The sequence below is a fragment of the Hemitrygon akajei genome, chromosome 7 (genome assembly GCF_048418815.1).
Source record: "Hemitrygon akajei chromosome 7, sHemAka1.3, whole genome shotgun sequence".
Taxonomy (NCBI): domain Eukaryota; kingdom Metazoa; phylum Chordata; class Chondrichthyes; order Myliobatiformes; family Dasyatidae; genus Hemitrygon; species Hemitrygon akajei.
The window spans coordinates 121,804,447-121,830,068 of record NC_133130.1 but is presented as its reverse complement, the minus strand read 5'-3'; the positions used below and the strand labels follow the sequence as shown (position 1 = coordinate 121,830,068).

At 42.5% G+C, this 25,622-nt stretch overlaps 1 protein-coding gene across 2 annotated transcripts in view; it reads left to right on the top strand.

Annotated features, from left to right (window-relative positions):
• Positions 1 to 25,622, top strand: part of pi4kab (phosphatidylinositol 4-kinase, catalytic, alpha b) — a 326,669-nt gene that overhangs the window by 247,555 nt on the left and 53,492 nt on the right. For both annotated transcript variants that reach the window (XM_073051867.1, XM_073051866.1), the window contains 5 exons: positions 1,373 to 1,531; positions 1,965 to 2,044; positions 7,918 to 8,111; positions 12,887 to 12,977; positions 22,446 to 22,613. In XM_073051867.1, the coding sequence (XP_072907968.1) occupies positions 1,373 to 1,531; positions 1,965 to 2,044; positions 7,918 to 8,111; positions 12,887 to 12,977; positions 22,446 to 22,613 (692 nt within the window). The remainder of the gene's footprint in view (positions 1 to 1,372; positions 1,532 to 1,964; positions 2,045 to 7,917; positions 8,112 to 12,886; positions 12,978 to 22,445; positions 22,614 to 25,622) is intronic.

The following is a 25,622-nucleotide window of genomic DNA, read 5'->3' as shown; positions in this document are numbered from 1 at the left end:
AGATCCAGCTTTCCTTCTAGGACATCAGAGGTATCCTCCTTCTTCAAAGAACAGTTTCCCTTCCTCCACCATTGATGCTGCTCTCACCCACTTCTCCTTCATTTCCTGAACATCCACGCTTACCTCATCTTCCCGCTGCCTTAACAGTAATATTCCTACTACCCAATGAGCCTCTGCATCTAACATGTCATCTTACTCTATCTCCAAAGGGATCTTACCTCCATACATATATTTACCTTCCTCCCCCCCACTTTCCACAGGGATTGTTCCCTATGTGTTTCCCATGTCCATTCATCCTCACAACTAGTTCAAAGTAAAATTTATTATCAGAGTACATACATGTCACCACATACAACCCTGCAATTCTTTTTCTGTGGGCATACTTAGCAAATGTATAGATCAGTAGCTGTAAAAAGGATCACTAATCTCCCTCCTGGCACTTATCCCTGCGTGGCCCATTCATCTCCTCCCTCATTTCCATTCATGGCCATAAACAGTCCTTCCAGGTGAGGCAACACTTTACCTGCGAGTCTGCTGGGGTTGTCTATTGTGTCTGGTGCTCCCGATGCAGCCTCCTCAACATTGGTGAGACCCGTCGTGAATTGGAGGCCTGCTTCGTTGAGCAGCTCCACTCCATATACCAAAAGCAGAACTTCCTGGTGACCAAACATTTTACTTCTGATTCCTATTCCCCTTTCTGGCGGCTTCTTGTGCCACAATGAGGCACAACACCTTGTATTCTGTTTAGGTAGCCTCCAACCTGATGGCATGAATATTGAGCTCCTTCCAGTAAAAGAATGTTCTTCTATTCTGTACTCTGGCCTCTTACCTCTTCTCACCTGCCTATCACCTCCACCTGGGTCCCCTCTTCTTTTCATTTCTCCTATGGTCCACTCTCCTGTCTTATCGGATTCTTTCCTTTCCAGTCCTTGACCTTTCCCACCCATCTGGGTTCACCTATCACCTTCTAGCTTGTCCTCCTTCCCCTCTCTCTACCTTTTTATTCTGGTGTCTTCCCCCTTCCTTTCCAGTCCCAATGAAGGGTCTCGGCCTGAAACATTGACTGTTTCTTCCTTTCCACAGATGCTACCTGACCTGCTGAGTTCCTCCAGTATTTTGTTTGTGTTGCTTTGGATTTCCAGTATCTCATGTTTAATCTTTTACTTAGCTGTACATGTAATTCTATAACTATAGCAAAGTCACGGGCTCAAATTGCTGTTTAACAGCTGGTACTCAAATGCCATAATTGTAAAACTTTGCTTGTGTTCTCTTGTCTGTAATTTTGTTTGGGAAAAAAATAGATATTGAAGTTTTATAGTGGTGCAAAGAAAAGTACTGTCCATAAACTTTACACATGGAAAATATTCTTCAGACAACCAGGATCCCTCTGTGAATAGCCTGTCTGTTATAATTGTGGCTGATTCGCGGAACAATCTTGATGTTGCCGTTGGAACACGGCAGCAGTCTGCACAAGGCTGGATCAATACCTACCCACTGTCCAGTGGAATGTCAACCATCTCCAAAAAATCAGGTGATGTCTACATCGGAAACCCTTCTGAGCTATCTATTCAAATTTCATTTCACCTGGCTTTCTTGCAAAGCATGATTTGGGTTTTCTATGCTGTTGGTGGTGTGTCATGTTGCTTAATGCCTGCAGTGTAATTACCCTATAGCTGTCCATTATGAATTCTAATCATGTAACAGATGTGATTACCCCTTGCACTCTCCTGCATGTATACAGACCAATTAAATATATTTCTTTGTTTGATTCAATATTTGCTTTTATTGCAATGGTGACTGGAATTGTCTTATTTTTAAAATAAATTTAATATCAACATAAGGTTATTAAACATCTTAAATATAATGTACTCGATGTAGGATATGCTCCAGGAAGACCAGTGCAAAATATTCTTCAGTTCCTTTGCGTAACCTAATATTAAAATCTTCCATTATTTCCTGACCAGGCATGTCAAAGAAGACCAACCGAGGTACTCAGCTACATAAATATTACATGAAACGGCGCACACTTCTCTTGTCTTTGTTGGTGAGTGGTTGAGCAAAGTACTGTGCAGAAACTGTGCTGTACTCATTCCAAGTCCTTAAGTTCAAAGTAAATTTACATGGAACGGGGAATGTTACAGTCCCTTTGGCCCACGATGCTGTGCTGACTTTTTAACCTATTCTAAGATCTAGCCCTTTCCTCCTACATTACTTACTGCCCATTAACGCCTGCTGGTGTTTTGGGCAGCAATTAAGGTCCTCTATCTCTGTTTGTCCTGAGCTATTGAATATAGAAGGATGGTTCATTGCTGTTTCCGTAACAGTTTTGTTTGACCAGTCAGGGATGTTAGCCCTGAGCTGAATCCCTGAACCTAGAGGACTGGTGGACCACGGTTAGTCTGGCCTCTACCCTTTGACTTGTTTGCATGGGTGACCCTATCAAGAGTCAAAGCATGCAGTAAAGTCCCGTCTCCAGGTCATTGAGGCACACAAGTCTCCAAACCCAATGGCAAAGTTGTGCACCTCTTGGAGGTTCCCTCCTACATAGCCCTCCATTTTTCTGTCATCCATGTGCCAATCTTAAGAGTTTATTGAATGCCTCTATTGTATCTGTTTATTTACTTTTATTATTTGCATGATTTGTTGTTATTTCTCTCTGCACTTTAGGTGTTTGACAGTCTTTTTTTTAATAGGTTCTTTTGGGTTTCTTTGTTTTGTAGTTGCCCATAAGGAGAAGAATCTCAAGATTGTATATAGCACACTGTACATACTTTGATAATAAATGTACTCCGAACTTTGCCTCTACCAGCACCCCTGGTGGCGGGGTGGGGGGGGGAGCGGGACACCCACCACTCTCTGTGTAAAGAACTTGCCCTTCTCCTGGGAAATGGATAATGCAAGGGAGCATCATTTTGCCATATACTACCTTGAGATTCATTTTCTTGCAGGCATTTACAGGGAAAAAAAGAAAAACAAAATAATGAAATTGAATTTTATAGAAAAACTGTAAATGAACAAGTACTGACAAAAGCCAATGTCCAAATTCTTAAAAAATATGTAATACTGAGAACACGAGTTGTAAAGAATCCTTGCAAGTATGTCTAGGACGTAGAATCAGTTCAGAGTAGTGGTTACTGAAGTAATCCACGCCATTTCAGGAGCCTGATGGCTGTTCCTGAACCTGGTGATGTGGGACCTCCTGCCTGAGAGTAGTGAGAAAAGAATATGGCCTGGATGGTGAGCGTCTTTCATTATACTGAAGATGCAGCTTTCTTATGACAGCACTCCACCTAAATGTGTTCAATGGTGGAGAGGGCTTTGCCCATGATGGACTGTCTGTATCCACTAATTTCTGCAGCCTTTTCCATCCTGGGCTTTGGTGTTTCTATACCAGACTGTGATGCAACCAGTTAGGATACTTTCCACTGTCCATCCATAGAAGGTTATCGAATCTATGTAAACTTCTAAGAGAGTAGTCATGCCATGACCTTTAATGGCTGAATCTCCATACAGCACAGATACATACTTATGACATGGCGCAAGCTTTAAGCCTAGCTTTCAATTTCAGGCAGTGATGTATTTTCAGGCAATGTCTAAATTTTTTTACCCTCCAGTTGTCTGCTTTTACAAGCTAATTATGAATGAATAAGTGTCAGAGAATTTTTAAAATAAAGCTCGATACCAGATTACAAGTGGCAATTTTTTTATTTTAGCGTGATATAGAGAGTCTACATGTGTGGAACTCTGAGTTACAAGGAAATCAGCTTGTGTTTATATCTTATAGCAGACAAGTGTGCAAAACCAGCTCCCCTCCATTAGCAAGACAAAGAGTTGATACTTCATCATGTTTTCCCTCATGATTTCTGGCCGTCCATCTGCCCTTATCTTGTTTGTGCAGTTGTGCTCTGAGGAGTTTGTGTGACCAGCACAATGAGCTTAGTTATGTAGACTTGTAACTTAATTGGGAAAACGCAGGATGTCCAGAAGGTCACAAAACTTTAGGAACATCGAGCTCTCTTAACCCTATATTTGAAATTTCCTTCCACAGTAAGGCTATTGGCTAATTTTAGTTCACTCACACAGAATAATACTAAAATGCCCTCTTTAGCTCATCAAACTATTGAGTTTTTATATTTGCTACTCTCTCCAGGAATCTGCTTGATATGTTGGTTGCTGTCTGCTCTCTGAGCAATCCTAAATCTTCCAACCTGTTTCTTCTTGTCCTAGGAGGCAACTTAAAGTAATTTTCTACGATTAGCTTTTCTCTGCCAATGTTAGAGTAATTGAAAAGTACACTGCAGAAACAGGCTCTTTGGTCCATCTAGTCCTTGCTGATCCATTTAAACTGCCTACTCCCATCAACCATTCATACCCCATATTCCATATTGTCATTGTGTGTTTCTGTCTCCTGGCAGTGCTTCCTTTGTTTTTCTTTCCTGTTTCACTTAGAGATAATGTAAATGAAAAATGGGGCAGTGAGAGAAGAGATAATGCCTCAGTAGTGTAGCAGTTAGCGCAACGTTCTGACAGCTTGTGGCTTCAGAGTTCAATTCCGGTGACATCTGTAAAGAGTTTTTCTCCCCGTGACTGTGTGGGTTTCCTCTTGGTGTTCAGGTTTCCTCCCACAGTCCAGGGCCTACCAGTTAATTGGTCATTTTAAGTTGTCCTGTGATTAGGCTAGGTTTAAATAGGTGGGTGGAGTCTATGGTATTACAGGGAAGATACTAGCATGGAAAGAGGAGTGGCTGACTGGCAGGATGCAAAGAGTGGGAATAAAGGGATCCTTTTCTGATTGGCTGCCTATGATTAGTGGTGTTCCACTGAGGGTTGTGTTGGGACTGCTTCTCTTTACGTTATATGTCAATGATTTAGATGATGGAATTGATGTGGTCAAGTTTGAGGTGGATACAAAGCTAGGTGCGGGGGCAGATAGTTTTGAGGAAGTAGAGAGGCTACAGAAGGACTTTGACAGATTAGAGGAATAGGTAAAGAAGTAGCAGATGTAATAAGAGTGCTGGGAAGTGTATGGTCATGCATTTTGTTAGAAGAATTAAAAGCATAGCCTACTTTCTAAATGGGGAGAAAATTCAAAAATCTGAGGTGCAAAGGGACTTGGGAGTCACTGTGCAGGATTCCCTGAAGGTTAATTTGCAGGTTGAATCCGTGGTGAGGAAGCTAAATGTGATGTTAGCATTCATTTCAAGAAGACTAGAATATTAAAGCAAAGATGTAATGTTGAAACTTTATAAAGCAATGGGGAGGGCTCACTTGGAGTACTGTGAGCAGTTTTGGGCCCCTTGTGTAAGACAGGATGTGCTGACATTGGAGGGGGCTTAAAGGTGGTTCACGAAAATGCTTTCAGGATTGAAATGCTTGTCATATGAGGAGCGTTTGATGGTTCTGGGCCTGGACTCACTGGAATTTAAAAAACTGAAGTGGGTGGGGGGGGGGGGGTGGAATCTCAAGGAAACCTATCAATTGTTGAATGGCCTAGAAAGAATATGAAGAAGACATTTAGTGTGGTGGTGGAGTCTGGGACCAGAGGGTACAACCTGAGAATAGAGGAGGTCTATTTAAAATGCAAGTGAGGAATTTCTTTAGCCAGATGATGTGAATCTGTGGAATTCATTGCCATAGTTGACCTTAGAGGCCAAATCATTAAGTGTATTTAAAGCAAAGGTTCATAGAATTTTGATAAGTCAAGGCATGAAGGGATGTGAGGAGAAGACAGGACATTTGGGTTGAAAGGGAAATTGATCAGCAATAATGAAATGGCGGAGCAGACTCAATGGGCCAAGTAGCCTAATTATGCACCAATGTCTTATGGTCTTATGGTTGCTGGGCAGCATGGTTCTTTGGGCTGGAAGGGTCTGTTCCGCACTGAATCTTTAAATAAAATAATTAATGCCAATTGCTTAATATGTTGATAAATAGCTGATGTAGTCCATACAGCATTAATGAACCATGGGTCACATACAATTAATGATGCCTGTTTTAGTTATTAATTTAACTCTGGTGGGTGAACGCAAGATTCAAATCATTACACACAGAAGTATGTGTTTAACTTTCTGTTTACCATGGCTCAGTGTAGATTCACTTCCTGTTTAATTGAACTGCCTGTGGGTTCAAATTCAAGTTAAAATTGCAGGCTTGGCTAACACTACAGCACGAATACCGAGGGGGTGTTGCACTGATGGGATGATTGTGAATCTTGGATGCAATCTTAAGTGGTTGTACAAGTTCCAATGATGCTGTCTCAGAAAATGGTGTTCTTCTCCACAGTTTAGGAGCATAGTTCAAAAAAGCTGACCTGCCAATTATCTTTTGAGGGAGATTGTTTAAATTTAAGAGACTGGAGGAAGAAGACCTGAAAGGTCAAACAAGATTATAAACTGAAAATAATCCAGTCCAAGCTATTAAGAGCTTTAAAAACAAGTAAGAGAACTTTAAAATTAGTTCTGAAAGGTACAGGAGGCCAATGCAGAGTGTCTAGGAAAGGAATGATATGTTCCTTCATCCTGGTTTTAGTTAAACGTTTAGTAGCGGCATTATGGTTGGGTTTTCATGGCCTGTGGTCATTGAAGAGCCAGACATTGTTGGCAGTTCATGGTACATCTCAGTTATGCCATTTCCTCAGCATTAAAACAACCAGTCTGGTTCAAATGTTTCAATTTAGTATCAGAGAATGTAAACAGTATACAATCTGAAATTTGTACTCTTCAGAGAGACATGCACAAAATAAGAACCCCAAGAAAATTAAAGAAAGTAACATCAGAACCCTAAAGCCCCCCTCCTCCCATGCACAAACAGCAGTAGAAACATCGACCCTCCCCCCACTTACACCAGCAGAAGCACCACCACCCCCCACCATGAAAGTAACAGCAAATGCCCCCAAAGAGACCTTGATCCAAAGCCCATCAACAACTACAGTCCATAACCCAGCACTTCAGTATCTCAGACAGGCTGTCTCTCAGCAGCGACAGAGAGAGACGTCACTCCTGCAGCGAGAGTGAAGACCAGCAACCGGCTGTTCCGATGTTACAGTCTTCCATGTTGCTTCTTCGATCTGATGTAAAGAATTTTCTGAAACTCGCCATCACTAAAAGTGACAAAAAATTTGACTTTGCAAATGGAATGGATTACAAAATTAGGGAAATTACTTAGTGGGTTTGTAGGGAAACCAAGGCATAGGACTAGATAGATTGCTGTACAGGGACCCAGTCTGACCCTCAAGGGCCGAAAGGCCTCCTGTGCTGTGATGATTGTGTTATTACTGCAGCACCATTTAGTAGACTGTGATCTCATAAATGTTATGTTTAACCTTGGAGTTTAAACTGTAGGAAGTAATTAGTATTTGATGGCTCTGGGCCTTGCTGTAGTTTAAAAGAATGAGGGGGCAGCGTCAAATATAGAGTGGATGTGGAGAGGATATTTCCTATAGTGGGGGAGTCGAGGACAAGAGGGCACACTTTCAGAATACAAAGATACCCCTTTAGAAAAGAGACGAGATGGCTTTTCTTTAGCAAGAGGGTGATGAATCTGTGGAATTTATTGCCACAGAGAAGCTGTGGAGGCCAAGACATTGGGTATTTTAAAACGGAGGTTGATAGGTTCTTCGTTGATCAGGGTGTCAAAGGATAACGGGAGAAGGCAGGAAAATGGGATTGAGAGGGTTAATAAATCAGCCATGATGGAATAGCGAAGCAGACTTGATTGCCTGAATGGCCTAATTCTACTCCCATGTCATATGGTCTTATTATCAGATATCTAATTGCAATATTTTATCAATTACAGCCTGCTTGTGATCTCAAGTAGTTTAATTCCATTTGTTGAGATCCATGTGAAAAGAATTAAAATTGATGAAAAAGAACTGACTGTAAATATTCAAAAATGATAGCTCTCTGTCTCAATACTTAGGCGAGTGAAATAGAGCGTCTCTCCACATGGTACAATCCCCTCTCAGCCCCTGAGCTGGCAATGGACCAAGCTGGAGAAGCCAGCATAGCAAATTGGCGATCCAAATACATCAGCCTTAATGAAAAGCAATGGAAGGATAATGTCAATCTGGCCTGGAGCATCTCGCCATTCTTGGCCATACAGCTACCTACCAGGTAATGTGCCAGAGTTAAGTATTAAAGAGATTTGCATTAGTTTTATTTCTTGCGTGTACATCGAAACATTGAGTGATCAAAGCTTTGCAATATCACTTCCCATTGGTGGGGAACTGGAACCAGTATTGCTACTGGATCTAAACCTTTATACCTATCACTGTATATCACATCAACTGGTTGCAAAGATTCAAAGTACATTTATAGACTGTAGTTTTGATGACTCTTTGGGGCTTCGGTTGTTGGGGGGGTGGGGGAGGTCGGTGCTGCCATGGTGCATGGAAAGGTGGGGCAATGCTTTTGGTGCTGCTTGTGTGAGGGGAGGGTGGATAGGGAGTTTGGGGCTTCGATGTTCAATCATTCATTCTATGGGGTCTCTTGTTGATGTCTATGAAGAGTACGAATTTCAGGTTGTATATGGTATCCATTCTCTGATATTAAATGAACCTTTGAACCTTTATCAAAGTATGTATACAGAACACAGCTCTTGAGATTCGTCCTTCAGCATATTGTAACTGGTTGATGTGATAGCTTCATTAAAACAATAGTTTCTTGAATTTGCCTTGATGAGACAGAAAGGCACCTACACCAATTATCTTCTTAGAATTACAAAACTACGGTATTGTGCAAAAGTCTTATGCACCCTAGATTCTATTTATTTATTTATTGGGGTACAGCATGGAACAGGCCCTTCTGCCCCTTCGTGCCACACTTCCACTCACCCCTGATTAAACCCTATTTACAATGACCAATTAACCTTCTCACTGGTACATCATTGGACTGTGGGAGGAAACCAGAGCACCCAGATGAAACCCAAACGGTCACAGGGAGAACGTATAAACACTTTACAGGCAACAGCAGGAATTAAACCCAGGTTGCCTGTAGTATGCAGCCCATTTTTATATGGTTTCAGATAGTATGGGCACCACAGAGGCCTGATGTCAACATCATTGAGGCTGGAGAGACAGAAGTAAGTGAGACAGCCAAAATCTGCAGTAGAACTGCAGCAAGCTCGCCAGGATGCTTGGAACAGCCTACCAGGTGATTTTCTTATAAAACTGCACAACAGCGTACTGAGGAGAATTGATGCAGATTTAAAGGCAAATAAATGTTGGTCACACCAAATAGTGATTTGATACATTTTTAACTGTTTACTGCTCTTTATAGTCTTTTTTTTATATTTAGAAACTTTTCATTTGGCTTTATAGAATTTTTTTTACATGTGGCTAAGACTTTTGCACAACATGTACATTTATTAGAACAGAACAGAGCAAGCATTAAAATATTTATATAGGTACGTTGGGTGATGGGGTGAAGATACGTCTGTACCAAAGGAGGTGTAAGGTGCTCCTCCCTCAGCTAGACTGCAGATCACCCTTGGGCAAGGTGTAGCACCTGCTTAGACCCTGATCGGGGCTATGGGAGCAGATGGTCGTATGAGCAGCTGGTGCAGATCACAAGCCCTGGTTATGTGACCACTGACACCAGGCAGGCAAACCCTGAAGAGCATTGATAATGGCTGGGGTCTTTAATGATGGATGCCAGCTTTTGAGGCATTGCATTTTGAAGGTGTCTTCGACGCAGGGGAGGCTGGTGCCTAGGGTGAAGCAGGCAGTGTAAATGTGATGGGCTGAGGGGTCTGTTTCTGACTGCAGGATTCCATGACTCTACATCATAGTTTTGAGTCAGTCAGTGCAAATTATACTTTTGTCTTTGGAATTATTTTCCACATACTTCCATCATAAGGTTTTGCTTCTGCGTGACTGCAGTGCTCAAACAGTGAAGTTAAATTATTGCAGCTCTCTAAAACACTGGTTAGTTCACCCTTGGAGTATTGTGTTCAGTTCTGGTCACTTTATTATAGAAAGGATGTGCAGTGTTTAGAGAGGATGCAGAGGAGTTTTACCAGGATTAGAGAGCATGTCTTATGAAGAAAGGTTGGCTAAGCTATGGCTTTTTCTTTGGAGTAAAGGAGGATATGAGAGATAGCTTGATAGAGTTGTACAAAATGATAAAAGGCGTGGATAGAATGAACAGCCAGTGACTTTTTTCAAAGGTAGAAATGGCTAATATGAGAGAGCATAATGTTAAGAAGAAGGCATCTGCAGCAGCCACACCCTGGTACACCACTTTGACAGGCGAGCAAAACCTGATGAGGGTAGCTACTCGGCCTCATATACCAGTGAGATAGGGATATGCCTGTCCTAGTCTGCAAAGTCAGCTCTGGCAGACTGGGCGGATGAGATCTACAGTGAAATACAACGGCTAGGGAAGTGACACTGGAACTCTGTGGCAAGTTAAGGGCTTGACAATATACAGAAGGCGTCATGGTTATCCATTGCAACCAAGGAAGACCCCAGTTTGTGACAGTTGTTCGTACCAATGGACCTGGATTTCTGAGGTCAAAAGAGTAGAACTGCCCCAGAGCTTCATCTTTTCCACTTTAAAAACCCTCCCGCACAGGGTTCCTGTCATTGTTAAACACGATGAAGAACCACCACTGGAGGGAAGTATAAAGGGATGTCAGAGGATTTTCAATCAGACTGAAGTACATGTACACAATCCTATGTAGCCTTTTGTTTACAACATCAAAATTATCGTCTTTTTATCTTAACTCAATTGTATGTGTCTTCTTGGAGGAGTAGGTCCAGGTAGAAGAAGTACTTATTCTATAATTGGCTTCAATAATCCTACTACTACTACGTTGACTCAGGCCTAGGGGGCCGGCGTCGGGCACGATGACGGATTCTCCACTCCTTCCTCTCCCTGATCAGTGTGTTCAGTTCATCTACATTAGCTGCGTCGCTATCTTCTAGGAGCGTGTTGACCGTAGTCTTGGGAGGGCACCCAGAGTTCATCCTTCCATGTGATGACTAGGCTGGCAGGTAGCCCAGGCGGCGTAGACAATGCCCCGCTATTTGCAATCACCTTGCCTCGATTTTAGTGGTGAGCATCGGTAGGTCTTCATAGAGCTCAAAGTTCGTCATGTGCTGTTGCCAACTCACGTCAAGAGCCATCCAGAGCATTCGTGTATAGCAACCATCTAGTGACTTTCGCATGGTCTTGGTGAGTGTCCACGTCTCACATCCGTTCGTGAGAATGGACTCTATGACTGCTATGAAGATCCTCTTGAGCCCTCGGGTCAGGTTCGATTTCCAGATTTCCTTCATGTCGTTCATAGCCCTCCACACCAGCGCCTTCCGTATCTTTATATCCTTCTCTGAACTTATCATTCTTGACCCGAGGTACTTAAAGTCAAAGACTTTCTTATGGTATCATTCTTTACAGTCTTGAGAATACCTTTGTTCCAGTTGAACACCATGTACTCTGTCTATTTAGCGTTTAGGTGAAGTCAGCTACTGACAAAAGTGGAAATTGAGTGCAATAAAGTTGGACTTCAATAATGAAAAATCTGAAATGGGGAGATTATACATTCATATCACAATGTCGTTAAAGAAAGCCAATGTTTTCCAATGCTGGTAAGTAGAAGATTAATTTCTCTGTCCTGAGGGCAAAGGAGGATGATCAAACAAATGTGCTTCTGTCAAAGATGTGTTTTCTTCAGTAAGAGTTAACACTGTTACAAATACTTTCAGTAAGGAATGTAATATGACTGGGCTGTCAGTGAGATATTCTGGAGCTTCAAGCCTTTTTTAAACTGTACTACAGAAAAGAATCAATTGAATATGGAGTTGACCTGCAGCTGGAGTATCAAGATGACTGTCCTTCTGTCTATTCCACCTGTGGTTACCACTGCCATGGATCCTGCCTATTTGAAACAGGGGGGGGAATATTGCACCTGCAGTATTTATTCTTTTATTGTGCTGTTACGAATGTGAAGCAACTCTGAGGGGCCGAAGGGTACAAAGTCGCCCCCTCCTTTTTGAGAATCGCAAGATCACTATTATTTCGGGTCTGAGACCCAGGAAATGAGAGAGAGACATCCAGAATACACAAGGTTTGGAATGTGTCCTGATATCAGCGGAACGGAACCACTGATAACGGCTATTGTCTCTTGGAGACGGAATTGTGTATTGAGTACTGTACTATTCATTGAAACCCCTCAGGGGACAACCAGAGTGGTCTGGTTGAGGGATTGCATCATCCCAACCTGATTGACATCTGAGACCCCGTGAGTAAGGATAAAAGAGGGATCTGGGGAACAACCCCTTTAGACGCACCAGGAGAAACGCTAGAGATTCCGTGACAGCGTTTTATAGCGAAAGCCGGTGGGGGCTCGTGTGAGTCCTCCCTTGCCTGGGTGGCGGGCTCACCACGGAAGAATGGTTTAGCTGAAGGAGAGGCCACAATTGAACGGCCACGGCAACGAAACACCTGACGGATCGAAATCATAAAGGTTGGAAAAGCCCGTAGCGGTAAATGTTCCCATGATCTCGCTCTCTCTCTCTCTCTCTCTCTCTCTCCAACAAAGTGCAACACAGCGACAACCAAAAGACGGCAGCTTGTGGAACTGCAGTGAACTTTATATTTCCATCGGACAATTCATTATCCCCTAGACAACGATAGAGCTTATTTCTTATTGATTAGTATTATACTCGCACTTTTAGATTTAGTATTGACGACGTATATTATCTGTATATTTGCATTGATATTATTTTTGTGTATTTTTACTAATAAATACTGTTAAAAATAGTATCATCAGACTTCAACGGACGTCTCTATCTTTGCTGGTAAGTCACCCAGTTACGGGGTTCGTAACAGTACAAACTTTTATTAGTGATTTTCCTGGCATTTATCCAATGTTTTACATCTGACAGGTTTAAAAACACCGAGGCCATCGGAGCAGAAGTAACCCGTTTAGTGAGACTGGATCCTGGAGCTGTCAGTGATGTCCCAGAAGCCATACGGGTAAGAACACAGTTGGCTCTTGTGCAAAGATATTTGAAGTGCTGTACATAGAACATAGACCAGTACAGCACAGGAACAGGCCATTCAGCCCACAATGTTGTGCTGAACCAGCTAAAAAGCAAATCAAAAACACCCAAACACTAATCCCTCCTACCTACACCATGTCCATATCCCTTCATCTTTCTCATCCATGTGCCTTTCCAAACATCTCTTAAAAGCCTCTAAATTATTTGCCTCTACCACCATACCAGGCAGCACATTCCAGGCATCCACCTCTCTGAGTAAAATACATACCCCTCACATCCCCTTTGACCTTCAATGCACGCCCTCTGGTATTGGACATTTTAACACAGCGAAACAGATACTCCCTGTCTACTCTACCTATGCCTCTCATAATCTTGTAAACCTCTATCCGATCTCCCTTCAGCCTCCGACGCTCCAGAGAAAACAACCCAAATTTATCCAAGTTGATAGCTCGTGCCTTCTAAGCCAGACAGCATCCTGGTTAAGCCTCTTTTGCACCTTTTCCAAAGCCACAAGACCATCACATAGTAGGGTGACCAGAGCTGTGTGTAGTACTCCAGATGTGGCCTGACCAGAGTTTTATAAAGTTGCAACATAACCTCCTGACTTTTGAACTGGTCACCACAGTGTATAAAGAATGTGGTTGCACGGGCGAGTGTGCAGGGGCGATTCACCGGGTTGATGACTGGACTTGAGGACTTTTAGCTATGAGGAGAGATTGGATAGGCTGAGCTTACATTCCCTGGAGCAAAGGAGGCTGAAGGGCGACCTGAGGAAGTTCCATGTAATTCTGAGAGCGAAAAATACAGTAGGTGGTCAAAGTCTCTTTTCCCCATGATAGGGATATCTAAAACAAGAGGGCAGACGTTTAGAGACATAGAAAACCTGCAGCACAAGACAGGCCTTTTGGCCCACAAAGCTGTGCCGAACATGTCCTTACCTTAGAACTACTTAGGCTTTACCCATAGCTCTCTATTTTCCTAAGCTCCATGTAGCCATCTCTTAAAAGACCCTATCGTTTCCGCCTCCACCACCGCCACTGGCAGCCCATTCTACACCTTCACCACTCTCTGGGTAAAAAAAACTTACCCCTGACATCTCCTCTGAACCTACTTCCAATCACTTTAAAGCTATGCCCTCTCATGCTAGCCATTTCAGCCCTGGGAAAAAGCCTCTGACTATCCACATGATCAATGCCTCACATTATCTTGTACACCTCTATCAGGTCACCTCTCATCCTCCATTGCTTCAAGGAGAAAAGGCCGAGTTCACTCAACCTATTCTCATAAGACATGCTTCCCAATCCAGGCAACATTCTTGTAAATCTCTGCACCTTTTCTATGGTTTCCACATCCTTCCTGTAGTGAGACGACCAGAATTGAGCACAGTACTCCAAGTGGGGTCTGACCAGGGTCCTATATAGCTGCAACATTACCTCTCGGAGAGATGAGAAGAGGAAGAAGTTTGAAAGGAGATTGGAGGGATAGACAGACAGCTATGGAAACCAAGTCATTGGGTATATTTAAAGCGGCGGTTTTTAGGTTCTTAATTAGTCAGGGTGTCAAAGGTTACAAGGAGACAGCAGGAGAATGGGGTTGAGAGGGATAATAAATCAGCCATGATGGAATGGCGAAGCAGACTTATGGGCTGAATGGCCTAATTCTGCTCCTATGTTTTGAGGATAGATTTCATTATATAGAGGGTGATTGATACCTACAGAAAAGGTAAGTCAAGAGAATACTCACCAGTCCACATCAAGGGATCAGCAGTGGAAAAGATGAGCAGTTTCAAGTTCCTGAGTGTCAACATCTCTGTGGATCTATCCTGGGCCCAACATATAGATGTAGTTACAAGGGAGGCATGACAGCGGCATATTTCATTAGGAGTTTAGGAAAAATTGTATGTCACCAAAGACACTTGCAAATTTCTACAGATGTTCGGTGGAGAGCATTCTAACTGGTTGCATCACTGTCTGATATTGGTGGGGTGGACACTGCACAGGATCAGAAGGTTGTAAACTCAGCCACTTCCATTATTGGCACTAGCCTCCCCAGCATCCAGGACACCTTCAAAAGGTGATGCCTCGTTAAGGACTCCCATCACTCACAACATGCCCTTGTCTCATTGCTGCCATCAAGGAAGAGGTATAGGAGCCTGAAGGCACACTCAGTGTTTCAGAAATAGTTTCTTCCCTTCCACAATAGATTTCTAAATGCACAATGAACACTTCCGAAGTATTTTTCCCTCTCTTTTGGCACTGCTTATTTAATTTTTTGTAAATACTTTTTATTGTAATTTATAGTTTTATTACTATGTATTGCATTGTACTGCTGCCAAAAAGAAAAAAAAAATTCATAACATGTGCCAGTGACTTTGGCCCAACTAGTGCATCCTAATTGGTTTATTGATTAATTTATTAATTTATTAATTTATTCATATACTTAGCCTCATATCTGACTTCTTTTCCTCAACTCTGATGCTAATTGTTAGGGTTATTCAGCACAGAAACAGGCCCTTTGGCCGCAATTTTTATCTATTTATTTATTGAGATATAGCACAGAGTAGATCCTTCAGGTCCTTCGACCTGTGCAGCCCAGTAACCCCCAATTTAATCCAACCTAATCATGGGAAAATTTACCATGACCACTTAACCTACCAAACGGTATATCTTTGGACTGTGGGAGGAAACTGGAGCTCCCAGAGGAAACCCACATAATCAAAAGAGAGCATACAAGCTCCTTACAGGCAGCAGCAGGATTGAACCCAGGTCGCTGGTACAGTAAAGTGTTGTGCTATAAGTACACTAACATGCTCCCCAAAGAAGCATACTACCTGAGTGAGTTCCATTTGTCTACATTTGGCCCATATCCCTCTGCACCAGGGGTTCCCAACCTTTTTGTTAAGCCATGGACCTTAAACAAGGGGTCTATGGACCTCAGGTTGGGGACCCCTGCAACCTTCCCTATCAATGTTCCTAAGAAAATAAAACTGACCTCATGATTCACCTCATAAATTCTTCTTTATAGTGGAGACCACTTATTCTTTTTACATAAAGCTCTGTGACAAATCACACTGTCAGTGAACCCACTTCTTTCAACATTACAGAGCTTCTAGTGTCTTTGGCTGAGGGTGTTTATTGCACAATCCCTCTTTCACACTCAGCCCTTTGGATTTCTCCACCTTCTTCTATTTGTCCATTTCACTGCCTTCTTTAAACCTTCAGTATTTTATAATCAAATCTTCATTGGTCTTAATTACTACTTCTGCTTTTTAAAAAATCTTCCATATGCGTGTGTGCAGCAGATATGGGTGTGGGCCGCCCTTCCCTGTCTCATTGTTTTGTAAAAATAGATGTAGACTTTGCCTGCAAGGCATCTGTAATGGCCAGGTCCTTTACTATATATATCAGAATCAAAAGCTTCATTAGGTTCATAAATCTTGTAATTGTCAAGGGATCCAGAAATCCCTTTGGGGTATACATGCTCAGAATATTGAGGGTGGCAGGATAAACAGGCAGAGGGATCTCTGGCTTAGATGTGTAGGGTACAAGCACACAAAATATGTGATAAACAGTTGATTAGGTATTTGACAGAGAAATACAATTTGAGCAAACAAGCATTAGTACAGGGGTTCCCAATCTAGGGACCATAGACCTCTTGCTTAATGGTTCAATGGTTCCATTGAATATCAGGGAATGTATGCAGTATACAGCCTGAAATTCTTACTTTTCAATGCCATCCACAAAGCATAGGCCCCAAAGGATGAATGGCAGAAAATGTTAGAACCCCAAAGCCTGCCCCTCCCTCCCCTCCCTCTTCCATTCACAAGCAGCAGCAAAGCATCAACCCTCCCCCCACTTGTTTCTGCAGAAAGCATCGGAACCCCCCCCCCCCCCCCCCCGCAGCACCCACCATGAAGACAATAGCAAAGCCCAATGGTTTTGGTCCATGGCATAAGAAAGGTTGGGAACCCCTGCTTTAGAAAGAAAGTCAACAGATGGCTTAGAACATAGAAGAGTGAAGCACAGGAACAGGCTCTTCAACCCATAACATGCCAGATCAATTAAATTAGTAATCAAATGGCCAACTGAACTAATCCCTTCTGTCCACACAGTGTCCATAACCTTCCATTTCCTGCACATCCATGTGTTTATCTAAACGTCTCAAAAAAGTCCTTACTGTATCTGTCTTTGCCACCACCCCAGATAGCACATTACAGGCACCTACCATTCTCTGAGTAGAGAAAATTTACCTCTCCCATCTCCTTTAAACTTAACCCCTCTCATCTTCAATGCATGCCCTCTAGTATTAGATATTTTAACCCTGGGAAAAAGATACTATCTGTCTACCCTGTCTATACCTCTGATAATTTTACTTAAACCTCTATCAGATCTCCCCTCAGTCTCCACTGCTTTAGAGAAAACAACCCAAGTTTATCCAACCTCTCGTTATACCAGATGCCCACTAATCCAGGCAGCATCCTGGCAAACCTCTTCTGTATTCTCTCCAAAGCCTTGATAGCCTTCCTGTAATGAAGCGATCAGAACTGAATACAGTACTCCAGATGCAGCCTAACCAGAGTTTTACAAAGCTGCAACATAACTTCCTGACTTTTGAACTCAATGCCTCAACTAATAAAGGCAAGCATACCATATGCTTTCTTAACCACCCTATCAATCTCTGTAGCCACTTTCAGGAAGCTACGAACTTGGATCCCAAGATCCCTCTGCTCATCAACACTATTATAAGGGTCTTGGTAGAGTCATACAAAACATTGATGAACCCACATATGGTGAGACTATGTTCAAGATTCAAGATAGTTTTTTGTCATTTTTCTGTACACAACTGTAAAGAATAATAAAATGATTGTTACTCTGGATCCGATGCAGCATAAAAAAAAACACAGTAAGCATAAAGAGCACAATAAAAACAAAAATAATGTACAAGTAACTGTTATTACATCGACAGATTGTTTGTTCATAAGGTGACGTTCAGTGTTGTATATGTAGTGGTGGTGGTCAGGTGGGTTAATGATTAGCTTGATAGTTTAGGGGAAGTAACTGTTTTCAAGTCTAGTGGTCCTGGTGGGATACCCTTTACCAAAGGAGGTGTAACCCATCTGCTGTCCTGCAGGTCACCCTTAAGCAAGGTGTAGCACCTGCTTACCCACTAGATCAGGGTCATGTGAAGCCATGGGAGCAGGTGGTGGATGGTCGTACGAGCAGCTGATGCATATCACACATCCTGGTTATGCGACCTTTAACACCAGGCAGACAATCTCTGTAAAGACACTGCCTATAAGAAAGCAATGGCAAACTACTTCTGTAGAAATATTTGCCAAGAACAATCATGATTGCCAATGTTAGACCACACAGCACATAATGAAGATGAAGATGATGATGATGGTCCTGGTGTGGATGTTGTGTAGTCTCTTCTCTGAGGGGACTAGGTTATGTTTGGCTTTGGTCACCCTGCTGCTGGGGAGAGATCATTTAGCAGGAAGGAGTGCAAGAAGATTTACAAGGATTTTGCCTTGGAGTTGAGCAACTGAGTTAGAGAGGTTGAGCCTCCTAGGATTCCATTCATTGGAGCATTGGAAAGTAAAGGGTGATCTTATACAGATGTATAAAATTATGAGGGGCACAGACAGGGTGAATGCACTCAGTGTTTTTCTCAGGGTTGGTGAGTTAAGAACTAGAGCGCTTAGCTTTAAAGTGAGAGTGAAGAGACTGAACAGGAGTAATCCTACAAAAATGTAGTAGATACAGCCTAGTCCATCACGGGTTAAGCCCTCTGATAGAGCACATCTATGTGGATATGGCTGGGGGATGGGAACCAGTCTGATAGAGCTGAGGATGAGCCAGCAGGTTTACAGGTAGATGATGGGTGTAACATGAATGTAAGGAAGGACAAGCCAATGATTGGGTACAAATGTAGACAGAGCAAAAAGGTAAGTTGTACCACAGAGGCAAAATTCAAAAGGGTGAAGAATGTAAGATTGAAGGTGCTGTATTTAAATGCATGTAGCATTCAGAATAAGGTGGACGAACTCATGGCACAATTAGAGACTAGTCAGTATGACGTTGTGGCTGAAAGAAGGCCATAGTTGGAAATTTATTTTGTATAGAAAGAATAGGCAGGAAGGCATAGGAGGTGGTGTGGCTCTGTTGGTAAGAGATGGAATTACATCTTTAGAAAGTGGTAACATAGGGTCAGAGATTGTTGAATCTTTGGGTGGAGTTAAGAAACCATTATGGGAATCATGTATAGGCTTCCAAATAGTAGCCAAGTTGTGGAATTGAGATTGCAAATGAAGATGGAAAAGGCATGAAATAAGAGTAATGTCACAATTGTAATGGGGGACTTCAATATGCAAGAGGATTGGGAAAATCAGGTTGGTGTTGGAATTGCAAGAGAGGGAATTTGTTGAATGCCTACGAGATGGCTTTTTAAAGCAGCTTGTGCTTGAGCCTAGTCGGGGACAGGCTGTCTTAGATTGGGTGTTGTGTAATAATTCAGACCTTATTAGGGAGCTTAATGTAAAGGAACCCTTAGGAAGCAGTGATTATAATATGATTGAATTCATACTGCAATTCAAGAGGGAGAAGCATAAGTCACACATATCAGTATCGCAATAGAATAAAGGGAATTACAGAGGCATGAGAGGGGAGCTTGCCCAGGTGGATTGGAGGTTAATACTGGTGGGGATGACAGTAGAGCAGAGATGGCAGAAGTTTCTAGGAGTAGTTCACAAGGTGGAGGACAGATATGTCCCATAGTACAAGTTGTTTTCAAATGTAGGCAACCATGGCTGATAAGAAAGTTAAGGACTGCATAAAAGCCAAGGAAGTGCATATAAGGTAGCAAAAGTGAGTGGGAAGTTGGATGATTGGGAAGTTTTTTAAATCCAACAAAAGGCATCTAAAAAGCTACAAGAAGGGAAAAGATGAAATATGAGGGCAAACTAACCAGTAATATAAAGCAGGATACCAAAAGTTTTTGCAGTTATATAATGAGTAAAAGGGAGGTGAGAGTTGATATTGTTGGGCCACCGGAAAATTATGCTGGTGAGGTAGTAATGGGGGACAAAGAAATGGTAAATGAACTTAATGGGTGCTTTGCATCTGTCTTCATGGTGGAAGACACGAGCAGTGTGCCAGAGTTCATGAGTGTCAGGGAGCAGGAGTGAGCGCCATTGCTATTACAAAGGAAAAAGTGCTCGGCAAACCCAAAGGACCTTAGGTGGATAGGTCACCTGGACCAGAGTCCTGAGAGAGGCTGCTGAAGAGATAATGGATGTATTGGTCATGAGCTTTCAAGAATCACTTGATTCTGGCATAGTCCTAGAAGACTGTAAGATTGCAAAGAAGGAAGGCAAAAGAAAGGAAATTATAGGCCTGTTAGCATAACCTCAGTGGTTGGGAAAGTGTTGGAGACTATTATTAAGGATGAAGTTTCAGGGAACTTGGAGACTAATGATATGAAGAAAACATACATGAACATGGTTTTTCCTGTATGCGTCATTCACAACTAAATCTTTCAACTGGATTAAGCAAATTAGGATCAGGTTTAATATCACCAGCGTATGTCATCAAATTTGTTGTTATGCAGCAGTTATGTTATACATTGCAATACTTAATAATAAAAATGTAAATTACAATAAGTATATAGTTAAATAAGTAGTGCAAAAAGTGGTGAGGTAGTGTTCATGGGTCCAATGTCCATTTAGAAATCAGATGGCAGAGGGGAAGAAACTGTTCCTGAATCACTGAATGTGTACCTTCAGGATTCTGTACCTCCTTCAGAATTCTGTACCTCCTTCCTGATTGTATCTGTTTTTGGAAAGGGTGGACTAATTTGTTTTTAAGCTTCACATAACCAGACAGAATTTAGCACTGCTTTAAAAGTTCATCACTAGCCCATCATTAAGGACCCAGTATATTTAAAGTCAAGGTTCCTAGGTTCTTGATTAGTAAGGATGCCAAAGGTTATGAGAAGGCAGGACAATGAGGCTGAGAGGGCCGTGATGGAATGGCAAGCTGAATGGCCTAATTCTGTTCCTATGTCTCACAGTGCGATAGTTTCTAATGGCAACTAGAGAACACAAAGTTAAGGTGATGGGAAAAAAAAAACAGAAGCTAGTCCAAGCAAGCATTTTGTACTAGGTTGTGATCTGGAATACAGTGGTTGAAGTGGAGGAAAAAGCAAATTCTGAAAAAGAGGCCAAGAGGAAAGAATAGAGGGAACAGGTTGCAAATGTGCATCGTTCCACAACAATACGATTCGAGGTAAGGGAAAGAAAATATAAATGATAATGTGGGTTGTTTATTACCACCGACTTGTTGTTCACAATTATGCCAGATCATTGAGCATCATCATGAGAATTTTCCAATTCATTTACCACTGTTTTCTTGTGCTAATGGGGCAGTTAGTTTGCAGATGCTCCTGCAGGTTTATTTAGCTCCTGGGATGCAAGGATCCCTGTGGTGCTCTCGCCAATCTTCTCTTCCATTAGGACCACATAAATCTGTTTGCACATCAACAGAGTGAGGTAAATAAGAATTTAACTGTGTTCTGTGCTTTTTTTTAAACAACATTTTCTGTACTTTGAGATGTCAGAACTTTAATGCATGTTTTAATTTAGATCCAGATTCAGAATTAGTTTTATTCATTACAGACAGTAAAATGCATTGTTGTGTGAACAACACCAGTTAGGCATGTGTTAATCGCAGAGTCATAGAAAAGTGCGGCACAAAAACAGGCCCTTCAACCCATCCAGTCCATTTAAACTGCCTAGTCCCATTGACCTGTATGAGGATTATAGCCTCCATACCCCCTCTATCCATGTACCTATTGAAACTTCTCTTAAACGTTGAAACTGAGCTCACATTCACTACTTGCGCTGGCAGCTCGTTCCACACTCTCACAACCTTCTGAGTGAAGAACTTTCCCTCATGTTCCCATTAAACATTTCTCTTTTCACACTTAACCCATGACCGCTAGTTTTAGAGGTAAATAGTTGTAAACAGTTAGTCAATTTAACTGTTTAAAAAATATATATATATAAAAAGTAGTTAAATAAGTAGTGCAAAAATAGAACAAAAAGTAGTGAGGTAGTGTTCATGGGTTCAATATCTATTCAGAAATTGGATGACAGAGGAAAAGAAACTGTTTCTAAATTGTTGAGTGTGTACCTCCTTCCTTATAGTAGCAATGAGAACAAAGCATGCCCTTGGTGTTGGGGGTCCTTAATAATGGATGCCCCTTTTTTTTGAAGCATCTCTCCTTGAAGAAGTCCTGGATTCTACACAGTAAACTGCTCAAACTGTAACCTATCAAAAAGGTTAACTGATCAAAAGGTCAACGTCTCGTAAAGTTATTTGTATATGAACGGAGTTTTCTGATTGTGGCTTAATGTTTTCTCCCTTTGGTGTTTGTTTTTAAGCATCTGGTCACTTGGCACACGATCGACGCTGACGCCCCAGAGCTGAGCCACATCTTGTGTTGGGCACCCACCGATCCACCAACAGCTCTCTCCTACTTTTCAAGCTTGTATCCACCACATCCTCTGACTGCACAGTATGCCGTGAAAGTACTACGGTCATTCCCTCCGGTAAGGAGCAGCGGCATGTGATGCAATATCAAACAAACTAATGGCTTGAGCGTTTTAGATAAAGATGAATGTGCTGACCATACTTGCAGAAAGGCCTGTGTATATGCTATAGTTCTTCTGTCACACATAACTAGTATCATTCCTCTGGTTACGAAACCACATGTTCTTAAGTATGCCATGCATGAGATTACAGATACTTAAATTTAAAATACCCTACCAACCATGTACCCAACCAAACTTCCCTTAAGCATTGAAATCGAGCTTGTATGCACCACATGCACTGGCAGCTCCTTCCACGCTCTCACCACCACTCTCTGAGAGAAGAAGTTTCCCCTCATGTTCCCCTTAGACATTTCACCTTTCACCCTTAACCAATGACCTTTAGTTGTAGTCTCACCGAACCAATGCAAACCAGCTTGCATTTACCCTATCTACTGTATACTTCTCAGGATATTGTATGCATTTATAACCTTGAGATTCATTTCTTAACAGGCAGCCACAAAACAAAGAAAACCAATAGAACCCCAAAAAAAAAGCATCAAGTACCCGATATGCAGAAAAAAACAAATCATGCAAACTGGTACAGGCAAATAAATTAGAGACTTTTAAGAGATGTTTAGACAGGCACATAAATCTAAGAAAGATGGAGGGACATGGACAAAGGATGGATTAGTGACTGGGTGATTTTTGATTTGCATTATAGCAGATTCCTGTGCTGTACCGTTCTTTGTTTTATGTTCAAAAATTTAATGCAAACAAATGGCAATTTGAACTGAAGTCTACAGAGTGGGTCCATCCCAAAGCGATTGCGCAGCCTCCAACTGCGACTCCAGCCTTGAACTCCAGGCCAGGTCTTCACGTGCTGCTATTGTGACTCCCGCCTCCCCTTCCCCCACCACCACTCTGCTACCCCGTCTCCCTCAGATCCCATCGTCAGCTCCTGGACCCTCAGAGGCTCCACCTTCCTCTCACCTCAGCCCTCCCCTCTCCACTGATGCTACCAGCCTTCCTCCCCTCCCCCGTGATCCCAGTTCTCATCCGTGCCAGGTCTTTACCATCCCCCCCAACCTTCAACTCTGAGGCAGAGCGCTCTGTCCCCAGTATGAGCCTTACCTTTGTTCCCCTTCGCCCACACCTCAGTAAGTTCCGCATGCGCCATGTCGCTCCATCATCGAGCCTACTTCTTCGGCAAATGACCCCTTTTCCCTTCTCCTGTCTCTTGCAAAAATGCTATCCCCTTCTCGCAATTCCTCCGTCTCCACAGCATCTGCTCTCAAGGTGAGGCTTTTCATTCCAGGACGAAGAAGATGTCTTCCTTTTTTAAAGTAAGGGGCTTCCCTTCCTCCACCATCAACTCTGCCCTCATACGCATCTCTCCCATTTCACGCACATCTGCTCTCACCCCATCCTCCTGCCACCCCACTAGGGATAGGGTTCCCCTTGTCCTCACCTACCACTCCACCAGCCTCTGGGTCCAACATATAATTCTCTGTAACTTCCACCATTTCCCACGGGATCCCACCACCAAGCACATCTTTTCCTCTCGTCCTCTTTATGTTTTCCGCAGAGATCGCTCCCTACGTGACTCCCTTGTCCATCCGTACCCCCCCCCATCCCTTCCCACCGATCTCCCTCCCGGTACTTATCCTTGTAAGTGGAACAAGTGCTACACCTGCCCTTACACTTCCCCCCTCACCACCATTCAGGGCCCCAGACAGTCCTTCCAGGTGAGGCGACACTTCACTTGTGAGTCGGCTGGTGTGGTATACGGCATCCAGTGCTTCCGGTGCGGCCTTCTATATATTGGTGAGATCTAACGCAGACTGGGAGACCGTTTCGCTGAACACCTACGCTCTGTCCACCAGAGAAAGCAGGATCTCTCAGTGGCCACACATTTTAATTCCACATCCCATTCCCATTCTGATATGTCTATCCATGGCCTCCTCTACTGTCAAGATGAAGCCACACTCAGGTTGGAAGAACAACACCTTATATTCCGTCTGGGTAGCCTCCAACCTGATGGCATGAACATTGATTTCTCTAACTTCAGTTAATGCCCCCTCCCCTTCTTACCCCATCCTTTATTTATTTATTATTTCCCTTTTTTTCTTTTCTCTCTCACAATCACTCCTTGCCTGCTCTCCATTTCCCTCTGGTGCTCCCCTCCCCCTTTCTCCCTAGGCCTCCCGTCCCATGATCCTTTCCCTTCTCCAGCTCTGTATCCCTTTTGCCAATCACCTTTCCAGCTCTTAGCTTCATCCCTTCCCCTCCTGTCTTCTATCATTTTGGATCTCCCCCTCCCTCTCCCACTTTCAAATCTCTTACTATCTCTTCTTTCAGTTAGTCCTGATGAAGGGTCTTGGCCTGAAACATCGACTGTACTTCTTCCTATAGATGCTGCCTGGCCTGCTGCATTCCGCCAGCATTTTGTGTGCGTTGCTTGAATTTCCAGCATCTGCAAATTTCCTCGTGTGGTCGTGAAATTTGTTACATTTGCAGCAGCTGTACAATGCAGTACATAATAATAGAGAAAAATGAATTGCAGTAAATATATATTTACTGTAATTCAGTTAAATATTATATGTAACGATTTTATATATACACCCCATCCATGTTATATGCGTGGGGTCATTCCTTGCAGTTGACGTATAATGTGAAAACTCATAATGTAAATAATAATTTAAATGGAGAAAATAGGGATGTGTTCCAGAGGGCTTCCTAAGTATGTTTTATCTGTAATTTATTCACATTTTCATACCAATACGACACAAAAGCAGTACCACAAGGCACATTCATATTATATTTCATCAATTTAAGGTAATATTCAATGTGATAAATCATAAAAAGTTAATATACTAGGGTGTACAGTACTCACCAACAGTGGCAGGTGTGTTTGCTCCAGGAGATGAGTGGTTGTTGTGGTGTTGGGATCATATCAAGCACAGCAAGGGGTGAAGGAAGACTCACAGAACTCTTAGAACTGCCGGCAGCAGGAAATGACAACAGTTT